At 40.2% G+C, this 24,305-nt stretch overlaps 1 protein-coding gene across 1 annotated transcript in view; it reads left to right on the top strand.

Moving 5' to 3' along the window:
- The window catches only part of ano2b (anoctamin 2b), a 114,503-nt gene that overhangs the window by 47,924 nt on the left and 42,274 nt on the right, over positions 1-24,305 (top strand). The window contains exons 12-14 of the mRNA XM_059987571.1: positions 4,673-4,755; positions 8,202-8,273; positions 9,932-10,012. Of these exons, the coding sequence (XP_059843554.1) occupies positions 4,673-4,755; positions 8,202-8,273; positions 9,932-10,012 (236 nt within the window). The remainder of the gene's footprint in view (positions 1-4,672; positions 4,756-8,201; positions 8,274-9,931; positions 10,013-24,305) is intronic.

Below are 24,305 nucleotides of genomic sequence, written 5' to 3'. Positions count from 1 at the left end.
ACAATTCTATGATTCTATCTAGATTATATTCAATGATTGAGCCTCTACAGCATCTTGGATGTAAAATTCCAAAGATTCATCACCACCACCTGGGTGAAAAGTTTTTCTAATCTCTGACTGGAGTGGCTTACTTTGAGATTGTGCCCTGCTTTGATTCATGACATCCATGAGAAATATCAGTTACACCCCTGCCCTGTCAACAATGTTTCGCTCTTCCGTGAGATCAACTCTCATTCTGCTAAGCTCAGGAATGCCTAGGCCTAGTCTACTTAATACACCTCGAGTTGTAAAGCCTAGTGGTCTTTGATCATATTTTTATTTTCTGGCCTGATATGTTACTAAAAAATATAAGCTGACTGGGATTGTACTGGGATATCAGGGAATTTGGGGCCAAAGTGGATGGGGTAACCGACTGTGTAGCCCTTATTCGATCAGATTGTAAAATTAATAGCACAAGCACTGAGAAAGGAGGTGTAAATTTGGAGTGATTGAACTCTGCATTCAGTCTAGCCCAAAAGGAGAATTATTATAGGGGAAAGCTTGGAATAATGAAGAGAAAAATGCGACAATGGGAAATTTTAAAAAAACATTAATCTTCTTTTACTTGTATTGTAAACCTGTGCCAAAAAAGTAAGCAAAATTTCATGGCTTTAGCCAGGTCAGTTATTCGATCATAATCATGTCATTTTCAGTTTATATCAAGCGATTACAATTCTTCTCAGAGATGGCAAGATGATTTTGTTAGGAAAAGTACTCTGTACCAAAGGTTCAATTTTGCAGCTCATAGCTGGCTGGTGGTGTAGTGGCAGCTATACCGGACTTCACGGTAAGTGGTCCTGCATTTGAATCCGGTTGGCTCCTTGTATGCTTTCCATCCGTGCTGGGTTAAGCATCGAACTAGCAACACGGCCTCACAAAAAAAACAGACGAAACAGCCACAAATGCTGCCCAGTGTGCCACAAGGAGCCAAGAGGAACAACTTGTCAGCTAATGGGTTCATTGATAGTCATAAGATGGTATGTATTGGTCTTATGAGAAGATGAGCTTCAGCAAATTGCAGCGATGGGAGAATTTGGTTACATCACAATCATCTGCCATGGCATTCTGAAAAGTGATCTCAGCTCGATCTAGATTTTCTGCCCATGGAACATCTGGTGGAATAGGACTTTGAGTCTGGAAATTTGGAGGATTTTAGCCATTTTCCATGAAGCAGGAATGTATCAGCCTACCACTGTGAAATACTGCTAATTAATTCATCTCGTCCTCATCTTGCTGTCAGTCAGGTCCTGATTTGTAGCATTCCCAATTTTCCAAATATTGATATAAATCACAGTGCATGCAGATCTGTTTTCTTTTTTCTTTCTTTTTAAATCTTTTTATTAATTTTAAACAAACATAAATAAAACATGAATACAAAGTGTTTGAGAGTACATAATTAATAGTTTAAATAGACATTCAGATATATAATAATAAAAATATATAACCTCCCAAACTCATAACATTGATGAACAAAGAAATAAAAAGAAAAAAAAGACCCCAGAAAAAAAAGAGAAAAAAAAACACTAACCAACATGGGCCATTGAATAATGTTAAGTACATATACAGTAGTGCCAATAACTCCGAACCTCCATCCAAATAATTAAGGATAATATAAGTAAGGTTTAGGAAAAGACAATTCAACTCATATGAAAATGTTGAATAAATGGTCTCCAAGTTTCTTCAAATTTAACTGAAGGGTCAAAAACAACACTTCTAATGTTTTCTAAGCTCAAACAAGAAATGGTTTGGGAAAACCACTGAAGTATAGTTGGAGGATTAGTTTCTTTCCAATTCAATAGAATAGATCTTCTAGCCATTAGTGTAACAAATGCAATCATTCGTCGAGATGAAGAGGATAGACAACTATTATCCACCATTGGTAAACCAAATATTGCAGTAAAAGGATGCGCTTGGATATTAATGTTCAGAACTCTTGAAATAATACTGAAAATATCTTTCCAGTAATTTTGTAAACAAGGGCAAGACCAAAACATATGGGTTAATGAGACAACATCAGAATGACATCTGCCACAGGTTGAATTAACATAAGAATAAAATCGAGCAAGTTTATCCTTAGACATATGAGCTCTATGTACAACCTTAAATTGTATTAGAGCGTGTTTAGCACAAATAGAGAATGAATTAACTAATAGTAACATTTTCTCACATTGCTCAATGGATATAAGACAATGAAGTTCTTCTTCCCATTCCTTCTTAATTTTTTCTGATACATCTGGCTGTATATTCATAATCATATTATAAATGACAGCTACTAAACCCTTTTGACAAGGATTCAGAGCTAAAATTCTTTCCGTAATGTCCAATGGACCTAGTTTTGGAAAAGACTGTAACTCATTATACAAAAAATTTCTAACTTGCAAATATCTAAAAAAATGAGTTTTAGGTAAATTATATTTATTAGATAACTGTTCAAAGGACCTGTTTTCTTGACTCACATAAAGAGAAAGGTTTCAGGGAAAAACCTTTATTTTATGAACAACCTCATCCTCTTCTGACTACCTATTGAAATAAATATAACCAAACTCTGCTTAAAGAAATAATGACATTTGGTTAATAGTTTCAGAAACCAAACGATATTAGGCAGTGGCTAGCAGTTGAATGCCTGTATGTTTCTAATACATAATAATCTGTAAGTAATTGTTTTATATATTAAAACCTTAAGGAGCATTGAACTATGGCATCACATTTTTATTTACGTTAATTTACCATGAATTAAGGAAGTTTGATTAATAGCCAGGCTTTTCAAAGTCAATATATTAGAATATTTTAACAATAACCATCTGGATTTGGAAGTCCCATGCAGCATTTTATGAGCACTCTTCTCGTAAATCCCCTCACATTAAGTTTTGATTGTTACACCCCAGCTTTAAAAAATTGACCTTGCAAACATGACTTTCTCCAATGAGAATCATTTCCAATTCCTATTCTCATCTCCCAAGTCTTTATTTCCATTCTGTTCTTGAGTATTCAATCTCCTCCTCAGCCCTAGAATGATTTCTTAATTTGCTCCTGTTGGAAAAGTACAGACCCACGCCTTCACTCTTGAATGTCTTCCCTGTCTGATTGTTCATACAATATTCAGCACCAGGTGAATCACTGCTCATTTTCATCAAGATCAAGATATCCTAACTCTCCACCTTCTGTCCCAACCATAAATTTATATCCTTCTGTTCTGATTCCCGGCCACAGAGTGAATTAGGTTGTGATTGCAAATGTGAAGCCAGTTCTTCTCCATCAGAAATTCTACCTATTCCATCTTATGACATTGCCTGTCTCTCCCAATCTATTTCTAAGACTCACATTCATTCCTTGGGCATCTCCAAGTGCAGCCAGTCTATTGTTTGTGTTACTATTCTCCTGTCCTCGGCATTTACACATCTAAGCTCATGCAAAACTGTTGCCCAACTCCTAACCTATATCAAATCCTATTCCTTTACTTTCTACTTGCCAGTCTTTCAGCTGCCTTTGTAGTATATTCCGGCCAGACTTCTCTCTAGCCCTGCATTCCTCTGTTATTAACTTCCTGTGGATCTCCACATCTTTCATCCCACTATTGGCAGTCGCATCTCTGGTCCACCAATGCTCATGTATTTCTTCCCTAAACCTCTCTGCCTTTTCAGTTCATTCTCCACCTCTGAGATCCTCCCTATGCAACATTGGCAAGTTTTCAGTCACCTTCTTTGGCTTGATGTCCATTTTATCTAATCAGAGTTCTGTGAAGCAGTGTGTAGCTTTTTGCAAAAGCCAGCCATTCTAATGTAAGGAGTTCCATGAGTTTTCACAAAACTCTGATTTAAGATAAAGGCATTACAAAATGTAAGCCACACACACAAAATGCTGGAGGAACTCAACAGGCCAGGCAGCATTTATGGAAAAGAGTACAGTCAATGTTTCAGGTGGAAATGTAAGAAAATATCAGTTTGTTTTTATAAATATGCAGTGTAATTCAACATTATTTATTCATTCATTTACGGGATGAGGGCATCACCAGCTAAGCCAGCATTTATTGCCCAGCCCTAGTTGCCCATGAGAAGATGGTGATGAGCTGACTTCTTGGACTGCTGCAGTCCCTGAGGTGTAGGTACACCCACTGTGCAGTTAGGGAGGGAATTCCATGATTTTGACCCAGCGACAATGTAGGAACAGCAATATGTTTCCAAGTCAGGACGGTGAGTGACTTGGAGGGGGATTTCCAAGTGGTGGTGTTCCCAGGTATTTGCTATTCTCGTCCTTCTAGATGGTAGTGGTCATGGGTCTGGAAGATAGCACTTTAGTGCACTAAAGACAGATGTGTAACTTCTAAAACTCACTGACAGGTGATAATCTGAGTTGGGTTAACACCTATGGCTGTTATTTGAACTCATGTTTCCTCAGAAGTTTGTCACTATACTGAACGAACAAGAATTTTGTACTTCATATTCACTGGTGTTTCTTTTGGCCCACTCACAGTTCTATCAGAGGGGCCAAAGGCAGTAAATAGAATTAATGTCTTGCTGAACTGTTCCTCGAACTGGCATTTGGGAAAGAAATGAAAAAGTCGGCAGCTGCCGATTATGTTTACAATCTGACTACTTTTTATTAACATCTTTCATTAAAATTGCTTTCTTCACAGCAACCTTTTTCCTGGAATGCTGGAAGCGACGACAGATGAGATTATGTTACCAATGGGATTTGACTGGTCTGGAAGAGGAAGAAGTGAGGAAATGTTAAATTTCTTTTGACATTGAATATATATCTAGCATTTAAGAGCCACACTAAGTAATTCAATAATCCTTGTCAGAGAGAAATAACGTTGGAAATAATGCAGCAAGGTACAGTTAAAAACAAATGTGCTGCAGATGCTGGAAATTGGAAATAACGGCAATAAAATCCAAAAACTCTCAGCAGGTCCGGCAGCATTCGTGGTAGAATTATAATATAGATAGATCTTTGAGTTGAAATGTCAGCTCCCTTTCTACAGATGCTCTGAAGCTGCTGAGTGTTTCCATTTGTTTCATATTCTTTAGTGGAGCAACACTGATTGTGCGCTCTCATTAAGATCATCATCCTGCTGGGAGCGAGTATTGTGGAATAATCCCAATAGTATAATAAAACTCCTAAAAGCAGCACGAGTTGCCGTACAAATCAGGTCGGTAATGAAGTAGATGTTGTGACACTTAGTGGCACCTAATAGCTCAGTGTTCCCAGGGTCACTATTTTCCTTGGTTTACAAAGCTAAAATTGTGTGGATAAGGTCTCTGAGGTTCACCCAGCATCTTTAACATCGGTGCTCACACGAAATGGTGGGGTTGCTGAGTTACAGGTAGCAGATAATGCCTATAGTTCCATGAGGGAGGTAACCTCATTTTTTTCCTCTCTAAATTAATTTCTGTTCATACCATCAATCTCTCAACAAATGTCGATGGAGTCCTTCAACTAAAGCGAAGTCTCATCAGACTTGGGCATATTAACAAAAGCCAAACCTCCCTGGATACATCTACCACCCTTCAGCCATGCATGTCACATTCTTGTTACGTTCTTGGTGTCACTTTAAGCTCTAAACTATTTGCATTAATGTAATAAGGGGTTAATAACACTTTTCAACCACTCTAGCACAATATTGGATGCAATGAACACTTAACATCTATACTTTGTTAAGCAAGTTACAAACCATAAATCTGGTCTTCTGCCCTCACTTATTCCTGTGTGTTTTCAGTGGGTGCACCTGTCCTTGGCAATTCCATCAGCCTGATTGATTTTAAGGTCTGGATTCCATGGCCATCCCGAGATTAAAAGTAGATTGAATGGATTTTAGCTTTTAAGCAAGAAAAGAAACTGGATCTTCTAGCATTTCCCATTCTCCATTGATTCAGTGATGTAACCTTAACTGGCCTATTTCCTTCAGACATTAGTTTGCAGGTGAAGTTCACTACAAGAGCACAGAGTTATCCTTCACACATGTTTGAAGTATCTGTCGAACCAGTTAAAATGCCCCAGACTTCAAAAGAAATCTCAAAAATCTGAATAACTGAATAGAGCATTAAGTCTATTTATTCTCAGGATCTGAGGTTCAATCCATCCACGCAAATTGAATAGTTCAGTCAGCTAAAAGCATTCCTCTTACACAATCAATTATTATTTGTTCCTGTTGACTGAGGATCCCTGTCACAGTGTTACTCATAGCTCAGAACTAAATTGACACCAGATTGACAGTCCACGTAAGCTGCTATCAAGATCCTTAAGGTCTTGTTCCAGTTTGTTGTCATTCATGTGTATACCACCAAACGAACCAACATTCCCCTGGACCTAGGTGCACAACACAGTTCATACAACAAACACACAACACATAAAGGAATATTAACACAAATAAAAAAGGGGCATTTATGACACAAGTTTAAAAGTAAACAGTATAATGCTACTGGTGCTTCATATGTGATGGTGGTGCTTTTGGAAATATGAAAAGAAGTTTTAATCATGGTGAGCTGGTTAGGGTTGGGTTCTTTAATGCAATAAAATAGGAAGAACATTACTCTGTATCTGACTTGTATTGGCTGAAGAAATGGGACTAAAGTCATTACAAAATTCTTGTAACTGTAGTATATAGCAAAGTAGCAAGTTTCAGCTACATGGTGAAAAGGACAGAACAATTAATTAAAATCTAATGAAAATTATCTTGGTAAAGTTATTCATATTCACACCATATCTGCTATGTTCTAAATTTATAGAGGTATTAACATGTTGATTAACAATTGAGGTGAGATAATATGTATGGAACTGTAAAATGGATGCTTGAATTACACTAACCTCTACTTCTGTCATTCATTCTTTATTTATGCAGCTTTTGTAGCCATTATGTGTTTCTGGAACTGTTACCACTAACATGATCCCCTGAGCTAGAAATGTTCTTTTCTTCTATGAAAGATTTTATTTTAAATTTGATTCCTTTCTCTCTTTTGTTGCCAATTATGCATCAAGGAACGCATACAGGTTTGAGATTGTTTGAATGTGGACATTTCCTTTGTTTGCCTTTTAGTACATCTCAGCAGCATTAGTACTTATATCATTCTGCAGAATCTGTACTGCTGTCCTTCCCAGATGAATGTTTTTATTGTAATGTGTAGTCCAGAATTGTATACAGAGCACCATATATGATCTAACTGGACTTTTACACAGAGCCGAACATGCACTTTCAATGTACCTTGTATATGTGAAAGTCTGTTTCGTCCTTTTCCTGATTATTTTGAATCTGTCTACAATGTCTAAGTGATCTGTATAAATTGACTCCATCTTTATGCAACTCCTCATTTTCTATTAACAGTTTACTACTTTCAAACAGTTTTCTTAAACAAGAAGCCCTCCATTCAGAATTACCTTAAACATGATGAAAACCATCTGCCGCAAATTTGACCATTCACTTAGTTCCTTGTGATGTTCTCCCTCTGTTTATGCCAATTATAATACCATCCTTGTGTCAGTGGCAAACTTGGTTATGTTATCCTTGTCACTAGACAAAAATGTAAATATTTGAAGGTCCAGCACAGATTCTATTAAGATTACAGCAACCCCTTCCTTCCTATCTGGGTGGATACACACTGTACCTAATCTTAGTCTTCTAATGCCTAACCTTTTTAAACATTTACCTTCAATTCAGTCATTTTTGCTTTTATGAGACATTGTGGAACTCGATACTATGTCAATGCATAGATATTCCCCTCTCTATCACTTTGGTTACTTACACAAAGATTTTACTGAAGTGTCACAGATATAACCTGTTTACAAACCCACATTGGTTACCTCCAGTCAGATTCTTTGTGCTTAATTTTTGCCCCACAAATGTTGTGTTCAGGAGTTGCATATACAATTTTCCAAAATCAATTGTTGCATTGTTAAGATTTTGGAAGATTAGGGCTAATTTCTCAGCAATACCATCATCTACTTAAAATCATAGAATAGAAACCATGTCTTCTTCAGGATCTTTACTGAAAAAAGGCATTTTCCTAAAACTTCCTTCCTTCCTTCAAAAATAGTGCAACATTCAAGTTAAAAAAATATACCAGTGCAGGGAAACCATTTTCCAGCTTTTTGATGCTTCTGACTGGGAATAATATTTCATCAGTTTCAGTTTACTTGAATTGTTCTTAACAAGTTTTTTTTTGTTTTAGGAGCATCCAAGACCTGAATATGAAACTAAGCTTTTACAGAAGAAACTTTTAAAAGAAAAAAAAGAACTACATGTAAGCTACGTGATTATATTTTTACTGCAGAAGAAGTTTATCTGAAGCCTTGTTGATAATATTGGCAGGGGTGGCACGTTTTGGGAGATCGTCGTTCTGAGTCCCTTGCCAACAAGAAATGCTCACGCATAAAGGCAAGGCTATTGGGAGTGGGCTGTCATGTAAGAGAATATTGATTTGGGAAAGGCATCAACCCAACTGCAGAAATAGATCCTCATAGAATGCCTTTTTCCTGAGATCTGTCAGACCTGGCCACCACAATGCCTTTCCTGGCAATGGCCTTCACATGACTATATTCTGTCACCATATTCCAACCAGCCAACACACACAAAATGCTGGAGGAACTCAGCAGGCAAGGGAGCATATGTGGAAAAAAGTACAGTCGATGTTTTGGGCCGAGACCCTTCGGCAAGACTGGAGAAAAAAATTCCCAACCAGGCATTTGAGGTAAAATCTCTAACAAACTCCCACCGTGATGCTGTACACATTAGATTACAGCTGGGCCATTCAAAATAAACCGTCTGTCGTGCCCAGTGCTCCTGATGCAGCCTCATCTACGTTGGTGAGACCCGTAATAAATTTGGGGACTGATTTGTCAAGCACCTCCACACCATTCACCACAAGCAGAATTCTGAATAACCAAACATTTTAATGATGATTCCCATTCCCATTCTGTCTTGTTGGTCCATCACCTCCTTCTGTGTCAAGGTGAGGACACCCTCAGCAATATCTTCTATTCCATCTGGTAGCTTCCAACCTGATGGCATGAGTATCAATTTTTCCTTCTAATAAACAAATTCTCCCCCCCCCCCCAATTTATTCCTCACTCTGTCATTTAACTTCTCACCTGCCTATAACTTCCCCTTGAGTTCCTTACGCTTTCCCTTTCCCCTATGGTCTCTCCTATCAGATTCCTTCTTCTCCAGCCATTGACCTTTCCCTTTCCCACTTGGCTTCACCTATCATCTTCCAGCCAGCCCTTTTCCCTTTCCCCCCTCCTTTTTATTCTGGCACCTTCCCCCTTTCTTTGCAGTCCTGAAGAAGGGTCTCGGCCTGAAATGTCGACAGTCCATAGCCAAATATTTCCACAGATGCTGCCTGATGTGTGTGTTGTTTTGGATTTCCAGCATCCAGAGAATTTCTCGTGTTTATTTTAAAAAGCTGGAATATTAATTGTTGGCATTGCCTCATTGTCTAAAACAAGTTGTGATGAGCCATTACTTTCTATAACACCAGTCATTCTGAAGAAGATATTCACACAAAGCTGTTGGGTAGGGGTTTTGGACGTTGGCAATGCCAAGTTCAGACAGTGTGTGGCTTCGGGAGGAACTCATGGGTAGCAACACTGACAGGTTTGTTTTCCTTTGTAATGAACAGCGTCAATGAAGCTGCTGCTGCCACAGCCTTAGTGAGCTGTTACGTACCTCACTCTGTTGTTTCAACAATATATCTTTGCACATGAGAGAGTTTCTAGCTTGACATCTTTATTCTGTAAAATTAATATTCAGAGCTTGCATGATTGTGGCTCATGCTTAAAACTTTCTGTGATGAATCCTTGCTTTAATAAGATCAGTGTCTGTCATATTGCTATTGATGCCTGTTTGACTTTGATCACCGTCTGTCCTTCAATACTGATAAACAACATTATTTTACAACAGGAAAAGGGGCAGGAAGAATGTACAAAAGACAGTAACAAATGGAGGGAGAATGTTCTGTCAGCCATGGGTGGGCTGAACCTGGTAACTATAACCCTTTATAATAATCATACTTGTCAAATGCTGAACCTAAATTGAATTAACTGCAACATTTATTGGGCCATGTTTGGTCTTCTTTTGTAATTTATATGTTGAAGGGATGAAAGGAATAGATTTACTTTTCCTTGTTTTACATCCTGGGTTCATTGGGATGAATAAATTAATGGTTGAGGTTCAGATTCATCCTTGTTTAAATTTTAATCAAATATACTAGACAGAATTTGATCCTGGAGAAGATAAGGGGGACAAACTGTGTCATAGCTCTGAGGTGCTGCCTAACATAGTCGGAGTCAGGAAAATAATTTAATCTGCAGAGAGTGGAAAGTCCAGATGGTAAAATGAAGCTTAGATGAAGAGTTCTTTGAGTATTTTCAAGATCGTTTTTTTTTACAATAGTAGATCCTAAAGTCAACTAGAAAGTAAAGTATATTCAACTGTGCCATGAGATAGAATGAATTAATGACTGATGAATTAGAGAAGGTACCTTGAGGGACTATCTATCTGAATATGACTGAATCTTATGTTCAGTAAGGGAGAGAACAAGTCAAATACACTTATTTCAAGTAAGGCAATTATGAGGGCATTTGCCAGTTCACTAAAGTGCATTGGCGGATTCAATTAAAGGATCGAGGGAGGAATTCGTGGAGTGTGGGAGGATTATGGTCATGAGGGGAGTTACACAGAACATATCATTAGAGCCATGGAGTCATGTGGGCCTAGATCCCAATGGCTAGTGAGATAGTTGGTAAGTAGGTTCTAAATTTCTAAAATTCCCTGGATTCCTCAATTGGAAAACATCAAATATAACTTCTTTGTTCTAAAAGAAAATTAGATAGGCAGCTGCAAGCCACAGGCCAGTTAGCTTAATACGGTATGTCTATGGAAAATATCAGGAACTATTACTAAAGACATTACAATAGCACACGTAAGAGAAAAAGAAATATTTTTTTATTGAAGTACAACACAGAATAGGTTATTTTTGCCTTTTGAGCTGTGCCGCCCAGCAACCTCCAATATAACCTTCGCCTAATCATGGAACAATTTACAATGTCCAATTAACCTACCTACCTTTGAACTGTGGGAGGAAACCCGCGCGGTCACAGGGAGAACATACAAACTCCTTACAGATAGCAGCAGGAATTGAACCCGGGTAGCTAGCACTGTAAAGCATTATGCTAACCACTACCCTACTGTGCAGACCAAGTCACTGGAGTTTAAGTAAAGGGAATGCATGTTTGGTCAGTTTCTTGGACTTTTCCAGGAAGTAACATGCTGCGGATAAAGGTTGTTGAAGAAAATAAAAGTGTGACTTATTGGTGTGATTAAGGATTGGCTGGCTCACAGGAAGTAGAGAACAGGCATAAATATTTTGTTTATGGTTGGGTAGGTTAACCCTAATCCTCCATTTAATTTAATGCACGGTTAATGTACTACTGCGTTCTGGAATAGGATATCAATTTGTTCACAGTTTATAGATTATTTGGGTAAAGGGATTGAAGGACTGCTGGCTAAAATTGCTGATGACGTAACAAAGTAAGTTGTGAAGATAACAAGGCTACAGAGGTGCATGGGTAGGTTAAGTGAGTGTACAACGATCTGACAAATGAACTATGATGTGAGAAAATAGGAAATTGGCTATCTTGACAAGAAAAAAAATAAAGAAACATATTATCTACATGACAAATGAATGCAGAACTCTGCAAACAGAAAGATCTGTGTGTAGAGGATGGCACAGTAGCACAAGTTCACACCTTACAACTTGAAAAGTCTGAGTACAAAGTAACACGCACAACACGCCGGAGGAACTCAGCAGGTCGGGCAGCATCCGTGGAAATGAACAGTCAATGTTTCGGGCCGAGGCCCTTCATCAGGACTGAAGAAGGAGGGGGCAGGGGCCCTAGAAAGAAGGTGGGGGGAGGGTGGGAAGGAGAGGGCTGGTAGGTGCCAGGTGAAAAACCAATAAGAAGAAAAGATCGGGGGGGGGGGGTGGTAGGGGAAGCAGGGAGGGGATGGGCAGGAAAGGTGAAGAAGGAATGTAAGGGAAAAGCACTATGTGAAGTAGAAAAAGGCAGAATCATGAGAGAGGTGATAGGCAGCTGGAGGAGGAGGCAGAGTGAAACTGGGATGGGGGAAGGGAGAGGGAGGGAATTACCAGAAGTCGGAGAATTCAATGTTCATGCCAAGGGGCTAGAGTCTACCCAGATGTTAGATGAGGTGTTGCTCCTCCAACCTGAGTTTGGCCTCATCATAGAAACATAGAAAATAGGTGCAGGAGTAGGCTATTCGGCCCTTCGAGCCTGCACCGCCATGCAATATGATCATGGCTGATCATCCAACTCAAAACCCTGTACCTGCTTTCTCTCCATACCCTTTAGCCACAACTTCCTATCTAACTTCCTCTTAAATATAGCCAATGAACCAGCCTCAACTGTTTCCTGTAGCAGGGAATTCCACAGATTCACTACTCTCTGTGTGAAGAAGTTTTTCCTCATCTCGGTCCTAAAAGGCTTCCCCTTTATCCTTAAACTCTGACCCCTCGTTCTGGACTTCCCCAACATTGGAAACAGTCTTCCTGCATCTAAACTGTCCAATCCCTTTAGAATTTTATATGTTTCAATAAGATCCCCCCCCCCTCATTCTTCTAAATTCCAGTGAGTATAAGCCTAGTCGATCCAGTCTTTCTTCATATGAAAGTCCTGCCATCCCAGGAATCAATCTGGTGAACCTTCTTTGTACTCCCTATATGGCAAGAATGTCTTTCCTCAGATTAGGGACCAAAACTGCACACAATATTCTAGGTGCGGTCTCACCAAGGCCTTGTACAACTGCAGTAGAACCTCCCTGCTCCTCTACTCAAATCCTTTTGCTACGAATGCCAACATACCATTTGCCTTTTTCACCGCCTGCTGTACCTGCATGCCCACCTTCAATGACTGGTGTACAATGACACCCAGGTCTCATTGCATCTCCCCTTTTCCAAATTGGCCACCGTTCAGATAATAATCTGTTTTCCTGTTCTTGCAACCAAAGTGGATAAACTTTATCCACATTAAATTGCATCTGCCATGAATTTGCCCACTCACCTAACCTATCCAAGTCACCCTGCATCCTCTTAGCATCCTCCTCACAGCTAACACCGCCGCCCAGCTTTGTGTCATCCGCAAACTTGGAGATGCTGCATTTAATTCTCTCGTCTAAATCATTAATATATATTGTAAACAACTGGGGTCCCAGCACTGAGCCTTGCGGTACCCCACTAGTCACTGCCTGCCACTCTGAAAAGGTCCCGTTTACTCCCACTCTTTGCTTCCTGTCTGCCAACCAATTCTCTATCCACATCAATACCATACCCCCAATTAAGTTTGCACACTAATCTCCTGGGTGGGCCCTTGTCAAAAGCCTGTTGAAAATCTAAATATACCACATCCACTGGCTCTCACCTATCCACTCTACTAGTTACATCTTCAAAAAGTTCTATAAGATTTGTCAGACATGATTTTCCTTTCACAAATCCATGCTGACTTTGTCCGATGATTTCACCTCTTTCCAAATGTGCTGTTATCAGATCTTTGATAACCGACTCTAGCATTTTCCCCAACACCGATGTCAGACTAACCGGTCTATAATTCCCTGGTTTCTCTCTCCCTCCTTTTTTAAAAAGTGGGGTTACATTAGCCACCCTCCAATCCTCAGGAACTAATCCAGAATCTAAGGAGTTTTGAAAAATTATCACTAATGCATCCACTATTTCTTGGGCTACTTCCTTAAGCACTCTGGGATGCAGACCCTCTGGCCCTGGGGATTTATCTGCCTTTAATCCCTTCAATTTACCTAACACCACTTCTCTACTAACATGTATTTCCCTCAGTTCCTCCATCTCACTAGACCCTTGGTCCCTTACAATTTCCGGAAGATTATTTATGTCCTCCTTAGTGAAGAGAGAACCAAAGTAGTTATTCAATTGGTCTGCCATGTCTTTGCTCCCTATGATAAATTCACCTGTTTTTGTCTGTAAGGGACCTACATTTGTCTTGACCAATCTTTTTCTTTTCACGTATCTATAAAAGCTTTTACAGTCAGTTTTTATGTTCCCTGCCAGCTTTCTCTCATAATCTTTTTTTCCCTTTCCTAATTAAGCCCTTTGTCCTCCTCTGCTGGTCTCTGAATTTCTCCCAATCCTAGGGTGTGCCACTTTTTTTGCTAATTTATATGTTTCTTCTTTGGAGAAATTGTTATCCCTAATTTCCCTTGTCAGCCATGGGTGCACTACCTTCCCTGGTTTATTCTTTTGCCAAACTGGGATAAACAAATGTTATAGTTCATCCATGCGATCTTTAAGTGCTTGCCATTGCATATCCACCGTCAACCCTTTAAGTATCATTTGCGAGTCTATCTTAGATAATTCATGTCTCATACCTTCAAAGTTACCCTTCTTTAAGTTCAGAACCTTTGTTTCTGAATTAACTATGTCAATCTCCATCTTAATGAAGAATTCCACCATATTATGGTCACTCTTACCCAAGGGGCCTCGCACGACAAGATTGCTAACAAACCCTTCCTCATTGCTCAATACCCCAATCTAGAATGGCCTGCTCTCTAGTTGGTTCCTCGACATGTTGGTTCAGAAAACCATTCCGCATACATTCCAAGAAATCCTCTTCCTCAGCACCCTTACCAATTTGGTTCTCCCAATCTATATGTAGATTGAAATCACCTATTATAACTACTGTTCCTTTATTGCACGCATTTCTAATTTCCTGTTTAATGCCATCCCCAACCTCACTACTACTGTTAGGTGGCCTGTACACAACTCCCACCAGTGTTTTCTGCCCCTTAGTGTTATGCAGTTCTACCCATATTGATTCCACATTCTCCAGGCTAATGTCCTTCCTTTCTATTGTGTTAGTCTCCTCTCTAACCAGCAATGCTACCCCACCTCCTTTTCTTTCCTGTCTATCCCTCCTGAATATTGAATATCCCTGGATGTTGAGCTCCCATCCTTGGTCACCCTGGAGCCATGCCTCTGTGATGCCAACTATATCATATTCATTAATAACTATCTGCACATTCAATTCATCCACCTTGTTATGAATGCTCCTCACATTGACACAAAGCCTTCAGACTTGTTTTTTACACCACTCTTAGCCCTTATACAATTATGTTGAAGAGTGGCTCTTTTTGCTTTTTGCCTGCCTGCCACTTTTACTTTTCACCTTACTACTTTTTGCTTCTACCCTCATTTTACACCCCTCTGTCTCTCTGCACTTGTTCCCATCCCCCGCCATATTAGTTTAAAGCCTCCTGAACAACAGTAGCATATGCTCCCCCTAGGACATTGGTTCCAGTCCAGCCCAGGTGCAGACCGTCCTGTTTATACCAGTCCCACCTCCCCCAGAACTGGTTCCAATGCCCCAGAAATTTGAATCCCTCCCCCTGCACCATTTTTCAAGCCATGTATTCATCTGAAATATCCTCCTATTTCTACTCTGACTAGCACATGGCACTGGTAGTAATCCAGAGATTATTACCTTTGTGGTCCTACTTTTTAGTTTATCTCCTAACTCCCTAAATTCACCTTGTAGGACCTCATCCCGTTTTTTACCTATATCGTTGGTACCTATGTGCACCACAACCACTGGTTGTTCACCCTCCCATTCCAGAATGTCCTGCAGCCGCTCAGAGACATCCTTGACCCTTGCACCAGGGAGGCAACATACCATCCTGGAGTCTCTTTTGCGGCATCAGAAACATCTATCTATTCCCCTTACAATCGAATCCCCTATCACTATAGCTCTCCCACTCCTTTTCCTTCCCTCCTGTGCTGCAGAGCCACCCATGGTGCAATGAACTTGGCTGCTGCTGCCTTCCCCTGATGAGACATCTCCCCCAACAGTATATCTGTTTAGGAGGGAGATGACCTCAGGGGACTCCTGCACTACCTGCCTACTGCTACGCTGCCTAGTGGCCACCCCTTCCCTTTCTGCCTGTGTAGCCTTTACCTGTGGTGTGGCCAACTCACTGAATGTGCTATTCACAACTTTCTCAGCATCACGGATGCTCCAGTATGAATCCAATCGCAGCTCCAGACGCTCAATGCAGTCTGCCAGAAGCTGCAGTTGGACACACTTTCTGCACACATAGTCGTCAGGGACACTGGAAGTATCCCTGATTTCCCACATGCTGCGGGATGAACAAACCACGGGGCCAATCTCAGCTGCCATGACCTACCCAATACTTGCCTCAACTTTTGAAACTTTCTCCTTTGAAAGTAGAGGAGGCCATGTATAGACATGTCTGAATAGGAATGTGAAGCAGAGTTGAAGTGGGTGGCAACTGGGAGATCCTGTCTGTTGTGGTGGACGGAGCGGAGGTGCTTGATGAAGTGGTCCCCCAGTCTGCATCAGGTCTCGCTGATGTAGAGGAGGCCACATCAGATGCAACAGATGACCCCAACAGACTCACAAGTGAAGTGTTGCCTCATCTGGAAGGACCGTTCGGGGCGCTGACTGGTGGTAAGAGAGGAGGTGTAGGGACAGGTGTAGCACTTAAGCTTGCAGGGATAAGTGCCAGGTGGGAGATCTGTGGGGAGGGACATGTGGACCAGGGAGGTGTGGAGGGAATGATCCCTGTGGAAAGCAGAGAGGGGTAGAGAGGGAAAGATGAGCTTAGTGGTGGGGTCCTGTTGAAGGTGGCAGAAGTTGTGGAGGATAATATGCTGGATCTGGAGGCTGGTGGGGTGGTAGGTGAAGACAAGGGGAACTCTGTCCCTGTTGTGGTGATGGGAGGATGGGGTGAGGTCCGAAGTGCGGGAAATGGAGGAGATACAGGTGAGGACATCATTGATGACGGCAGAAAGGAAACCATGATCCTTAAAGAAAGAGGTCATTTGAGATGTCCTGGAACGGAAAGCCTCATTCTGGGAGCAGATGCGGCGGAGACGGAGGAGTGTCAAGGTAGCAGTTGTTCAAGGAAAATTAATGAAGGAATGAGTTTCCTCTGTAAATGGGCATAGACTAGCAATGGAAGGATATGCATCGTATACAGGCAGAAGAGATTTAGTTTAATTTGGCATTGAATTCTGTACAGACATTGTCAGGCAAAGGGCCTGTTTCAGTGCTGTACTGTTCAATAGAGTGAGTGATTTGTAATATACCTATTAGCTGGTTAGTCAGTTGTAGTCCTTGTTAGTGAATACCAAGGTTGATAAATGAAGCACCCTCTTGGTAAATATCTGTCTGTTGTGTTGTGGTGTTGTGGTGAATCATCAAAGCAATTTCATTCTCCTGGGATTGGTGCATGAGGTATGCCTGCGGTTAATATCAAAACTGTTTGATTTTATGAGCACATATGAGCTTTATGAGAAAACTGTAATTTACAGTTTGTTCTCTGATCCTGCCCCTATAAAACGTGACAAATACTCTCCAAGCTTCTTTGTGAAGCTTCTGAATTTACTGCCTCAATCACCCGGAGAAAGTTTTAAATTTCCATCCATCACAGTCAAGTCATTTAAGTGGTGCAAACATCTGATTAGCAGCATTAGAATAGACGTCATAATCGTCTTTTGTGTTACTGAATTAGATTACAAAATGAGATTACATTTTTGCAGATGTGATGCGATGGCCGGGGAACAGAAAGGATATTAAAAAAAGATTTGCATTATGTACACCCTTCAGCAACCTCAGCACAATGAAACCTCTGCACTGAATGACAGGAAGCAGTGTATAGAACACGAGGAACTTGGATTCATTATTTTTCTGAGCACTACCAATAAAGTGCTGTACTCTTGTTTACTCTCCTGTTTAAAAACTTTTCTTAAACCTCAGCTCACCTTCATAAACTTCAGTTCTGAATGCTATTTGCTTACTTTCGTTGTTTGCATGATTTTTTTCTCTCTGCTCACTGGCTGACAGTCTTAGTTTAAATGAGTTCTGTTGGGTTTCCTTATTTTGCGGCTGCCTGCTAGGAGACAAATCTCAAGGTTGTAGAAAGTATACATACTTTGATAATAAGTGTACTTTGAAGTTTGATAGCATGGTTATTCATAGTTAATGGGGAAACATAGTACTGGCACTAGCTATCACAGCTGATGAATTAAAAACTTATTGCCAAGGAATGTAGTCAGCTGATAGTGTTTCTACCTCTTTATGCCTAATTTCTGAAGAAAATTCTACACTCTTTGTGTGGAGGTGATCTGTTCATGTGTTTGCTGGTATAGTGATTCACATTAGAACATAAAATGGCCTGATGTGATTATAAGCTTATTCAGGTTAAGGGGCTTTTTTTTTAATATACGTTAATAATCCTTAGGTCATAAAGAATAAATGAGCTGTTTTCAGCTAAGACTAGGGAGTGGACAATTATGATGATGCCATTTGTGATGTAGAATACATTGCCCACCATGAAACACAAGAAGAAACTGCATTCACCATTGCCCAACCACAATGGACCTTGCTAGATTCTCTTCAGCTTTTACACTCTCTCAGTAATGAGGCAACAAGATGGGTAAATTTACTGATTTAACACTCATTGCTCTCAGGATGCACAAAGGGAAAGCAGTTTTAATATATGAATGTGGAGACTGACTGATTTTTACTGACTTTTTTTCATTTTTATTAAATGAAAAAATAATTATTAAAAATGAAAAACAAAGCAATTTGTAAACTTGATTGGTTTTACCTTCAAATTCCGAATATGCATTGTCCTTCCCACACTAGGGGAACTAAATATAGAACTCTAGTGACTAGTCAGGGAAAATGTCACATCAGTATTGAGTCAGGACAGGCCAGAGAACTAATCTAATGAGGTTTTATGGATGGAACTGAGGAATAAGAAAAGAATGACTATGTTAATTGGACTGTATTGTAGTCCACCCAATGGTCCGAGGGAGGTAGAGGAACAAATCTGCAGAGAGATCATGGTCTGTTGCAAGAAACATAAGGCTGGTATAGTAGATGATTTTGTCTTTCCACATGTTGACTGGGACTCCCATATAGTAAAAGGACTAGATGGGATAGACTTTGTCATACGTGTTCAGAAATATTTTCTTATCCTGTACATGGAAGTCCTAATGAGAGAGTGTGTGATTCATGATCTCCTATTAGGGAATGAGACAGGGCTACTGACAAATTTTTTTTATGGGGAACTCCTGGCATCTAGTGATCACCATGCCATTAGTTTCCAAGTAAATATGGAAAAAGATAGATCTGGTCCATAGGTTGAGATTCTAAATTGGAGAAAGGCTGATTTAATTTTGGTATCAGAAGGGATCTGGCAAGTGTGGATTGGGACAGGCTGTTTTCTGGCAAAGATGTGCTTGGTAAGTGGGAGGCCTTTAAAAGTGAAATTGTGGGAGTACAAAGCTTATATATACCTCTCAGAATAAAAAGCAAAGATAACAGGTTTAAGGAAACTTGATTTTTCAAGAGAGATATTGCATCTCTGGTTAAGAAGAAAAGAGGAGCATAGCAGGTATAGGCAGGTAGGAAAAAATGAGATACTTATGGAATATAAGAAATGCAGGAGAACACTTAAGAAAGAAATCAGGAGGGCTGAAAGAAGGCATGAGGTTGCCCTAGCAGACAAGTTGAAGGAGGATCCTAAGGGTTTCTTCAGATACGTTAAGAGCAAAAGGAGAGCAAGGAGCAAAAATTGTTCTTTGGAAAAGGAAGATCAGATGGTAATTTAAGTGTGAAGGCAAAAGAGAAGGGGTAGATCTTAAATGCATCTGCATTTACTCAGGAGAACGACACATATTGTAGAATTAAGGCAATGCAGCAGCAAAGTCATGGACCCCATAGGGATTACAGAATAGGGGATGTTTGCTGTCTTGGGGCAGGTTAGGGTGGTTAAATCCCCAGGGCCTGACAAGGTGTTCCCTCAGAACCTGAGGGGGGCAAGTGTAGAAATTACAGGTGCCCAGCAGAAATACTTAAATCATCCTTAGTGACAGATGAGGTGTTAGAGGATTGGAGGATAGACAATGTCATTTTGCTGTTTAAGAAAGGCTCTAAAAATAAACCAGAAAATTATAGGCCAGTGAGCCTGACATCAATTTTGGGAAAGTTATTGGAAAGTATTCTAAGTGAATGGATATATAAGTATTTTGATAGACAGAGACTGATTAGGGATAGTCAGCATGGCTTTGTGGGTGGTAGGTCATGTCTACCCAATCTTATAGAATTTTTTTAGAAAGTTTCCAGCAAAGTTGGTGAAGGCAAGGCAGTTTCCACATGGATTTTAGCAAGGCATTTGACAAGGTACCACATGGGAGGTGGATCTAAAGGTCCAGTTGCTTGGCATTCAAGATGAGGTAGTAAATTGGATTGGACATTGGCTTTGCAGGAGAAGCCAGAGAGTGGTAGTAGATGGTTGCCTCTCGAACTGGAGGGCTGTGACTAGTGGAATGCTACAGTGTTCAGTGCTGGGTCCACTGTTATTTCTCATCTATATCAATAATCTGGCTGATAATGTGGTTAACTGGATCACCAAATTTGCAGACGACACCAAGATTGGGGCTGTAGTGGACAGTGAGGAAGACTAACAGAGCTTGCAGTGAGGTCTGGACCAGCTGGAAAAATGGCAGGTGGAATTTAACGCAGAGCAGTGTGAGGTGTTGCATTTCGGTAGGAGGACCTAGCAGGGTAGGTTTTACACATTGAACTGTAGGGTACTAAGGAATGCAGTAGAACAAATGGATCTGGGAACACAGGTAGATAGAGTCATAAAGAAAGCTTTTAGCACATTGGTTTTGATAGATCAAAGTATTAAGTACAGGAGTTGGGCAGTTATGTTGAAGTTGTATAAGGTGTTGGTGGGGCCTAATTTGGAGTAATGTGTGCAGTTTTGATCATCTATCCAGAGGAAAGATGCACATGAGATTGAAAGAGTACAGAGAAAATTTACAAGGATACTGCTGGGACTGGAGGACCAGAGGCGTATAGAAAGATTGAACAGGTTAGAACTTTATTCCCTAGAACATAGAAGATTGAGGGGAGATTTGGTATACGAAATTATGAGGGGTATAGATAGGGTAAATGCAAGCAGGCTTTTCCACTGAGGTTGAGTGAAACTTCAACGAGACGTCATGGGTTAAGGGTGAGAGGTGAAAAGTTTAAAGGGAACATGGGGGGAAACGTCTTCAGTCAGTGGGTCTTGAGAGTATGGAACAAGTTGCCAGCACAAATGGTGAATGTGATTTTGATTTCAAAGTTTAAAAGAAGTTTGAATAAGTATATGGATGGGAGAAGTATGGATGACTATGATCTGAGTGAAGATCTATGGGACAAGTCAGTTTAAGTGGTTTTGGCATGGACTAGATGGGCTGAAGGCCCTGTTTCTGTGCTGTAGAGTTCTATTACTCTTTGACTCTAAATCATAGAACATGCCCCAATAGGATAGTCCATTCCCGATTCTATAGAATTATGTTTTCCTTATACCACTGTATAGAAACCCATATGCCCCAAAACAGTAAATAGATTTGCAATTCATCAATGCTATGTGAGGCTCGCACAAAAGAGAGCAAATGCTGGAATCTGGAGCAAAAATAAACTGCTGGAGGATCTCAGTGGATTGAGTAGTATCTGTTGGCATGTGTCAGGAGGGATAGAACTGCCAAGGACCCATCTCTCAGTACTGGCACAAGGTATCAACCCACAATGTTAACAGTTCTGTTTCTCCACATCAACTCACTGAGTTCCCCCAGCTGTTTGATTTTGCTCACCAAATGACTTCCTTTACATTAGAAATACTAATTCAACTGTGTGGATAAATCGACTAAATAGAAAAGCAAATTTAATTTGGCTGGTAGGCCAAGAGGGATATCAATAAGATGATGCAATTTGGACTGCTTGCCAGTACTGTACTTCATACTTCTCCAAAACAAAATGTTTGCTTCCATATTCGAATCATTGGTTCCTACAGTATATGGAGACTGTATAGTGTGGTGTCATAGCAAGAACTGGTCCACTTTTGCATAAAATAATGTACCCTACGGCACCAAAATGGAGAGCTGGGCAATATATAAACACAGCAGATTCTGCAGATGCTGGAAATATTGAGCAACACAAGCAAAGTGTGGAGGAACACAGCAAGTCAGACAGCATCTGTGGAGGGAAATGACCAGTTGATATTTTGGGCCAAGACCTTCCATCAGGACTAAGAACTGTGTTAGACGAATTTGTGCTAACAACTGCAGTCAAGTTCATCAAAGAAGAAAATTATATGAAGACAAAAAACTTGTTAACTTTTCCTAAAAGTGGGATTGGATATCTGAGTCTGATGGAAAGAGATGTTTCTAGACATTTTTTTGAAAATTGTTTTTACTAGAACTATTGAGACAGTATAGGAGTAAGTCGATGCTGACGCTTCAGAGCCCATGGAGTTTCAACTCATTTATCTCACGATCTTTCTAAATAGTTGAATCACATGAATTGGAGCAGCAGATAACAATTAGGTTTATTCCCACCCTATGTTGCCTTTGAAGACAGGGATCCTCAGACCCAGAAGAAAGACACAACAGGAGAGACAATGCCCCAAGTGGAGAGACAACAAAATCTGACCACGCGCTCCCATAGCTTCATGTGACTCTGATCACTGGGGTGCTAAGCAGGTGCTACACCTTGCCCAATTGTGACCTTCAGGCTCGCAGAGGGAAGGAGCACCTTATACCTCCTTTAGTAGTACCACCCCACCACCCAGTTTTTGCACCATATAGAACAAATTTCCACCTCAACTGTATGTGTATAAACCAAAGACTTGTCAATCCTGTCCCAGGGCCTTCCTCACTTTCCAACCACCTTCACCTGCTTGTGCTTATATAGGCAATAGAATCATCTAACAGAAAGCAGTCAGTAACACCATGTTAAAATGATTTCTCTCCTGCTTTGGTGCACATTTCTACTGTAATTGGAAATGCATGACTTATTCAAATCAAAACCAGGACGTATTCGTGGGTCTGTTAAGTGTTATGATGTTTGTTGATAATCCTTTATCCTGCCACAGGTGCAGATGATAAGTGCCACACTTCTGAAGTATGAAGTGTATTGTGTCAGCAATAAGGAATTGCTTTGAAATAGAATCCTGCCAGTGCACCTTGCCTAGAACTCTTCAAGAGCGTAAGAAAGATTGCCTCCTTAATAGGTTCTGCAGAAAAGATTTAAGTCTCTGGCCAGTGAAGTAGCCACTCGATATTTTTTACCAATCAGTTTCAAACTGATTGCCACCATTGATATTGGAATTCAGAATCTAACTTCTATCAAGTACGTCCAAGAACCCGATGTTAGATTTTCCATGGAGACCTGGTATCACATTAGTGCTTAATTAGTAGACAATCTCCTAAATCCTTCTGGGGAAGCAAATATTAAACTGCTGGATAATGTTGGTAGTGCCTTTGGGACTAGCTCCTTCATTGAGGTGTCAGCCATAGCTCATTAACAACATTTCCATCTCCAACTCACTACAGTGTTTTAAACTGGGCTGAAACTCCAGTTTTTCGTATTCAAGATTGAGAGGGTAATGTGGCCAGAGATCCCAACTTTCCAGTGAGACATTAACACTTTATTTAACCCTCTGCCTGAATCAATAAACCACTTAGCTGATGATTATTTATTGCTCTTTCTGTGAGCTTAATGAATGCAATTCAACATTATAACAGTGATTGTATTTCAAACAGTGCTTTGGCTGTGAAGCACTGTGAACATGCCAAGGTGAAGATTGCTCCAAATACAAATCCAGAAAATGATCACAAAATCTGTCAGAACGATACGGTACATGAGCAGAAAGGGGCATTTATGTTCTAGTTCCACCCAGTATGGGGTGGATGAAATTTCTGACAAGAATGCTAACATTTTAAAATAAATCAACTCAACAATCTGAATTAACTTCTAATTATTTACCTGGATTTCTTTTGTTCCTGAGCCTTTGTGGCCTATTTCATCTCTGATCTTTCATCAAACTCCCCTCCCATTGAAGAAGCATGATTGAATTCCTTTTAAGGAATTTTTAATTTTCCTTTTAAGCGTTCCCAGCTTTTTTTAAAGCCATGGACCCCTAACGTTAACCAAAGGGTTCTTTGACACAGGTTGGGAACCCCTGTTTTAAGGAATGTTTTTTTTTAACAAAACTCTTTTGAAATCACAAGTGTCAGTTAGATCTGTGGATATTCAGTTTTTGAGAGAAACATGGTCAGAATGGCTTATAAATTTAAACTTGAAATTATAAGGAAATGAAGTAAACAGCAGGTCATTAGGTAGGAATTTACCACCATTTTCAAAGCTCACTC

The sequence above is a fragment of the Hypanus sabinus genome, chromosome 13 (genome assembly GCF_030144855.1).
Source record: "Hypanus sabinus isolate sHypSab1 chromosome 13, sHypSab1.hap1, whole genome shotgun sequence".
NCBI classification, from domain to species: domain Eukaryota; kingdom Metazoa; phylum Chordata; class Chondrichthyes; order Myliobatiformes; family Dasyatidae; genus Hypanus; species Hypanus sabinus.
Note: the sequence above shows the minus strand (reverse complement) of the source record. Positions and strands in the feature narration are given on the sequence as shown.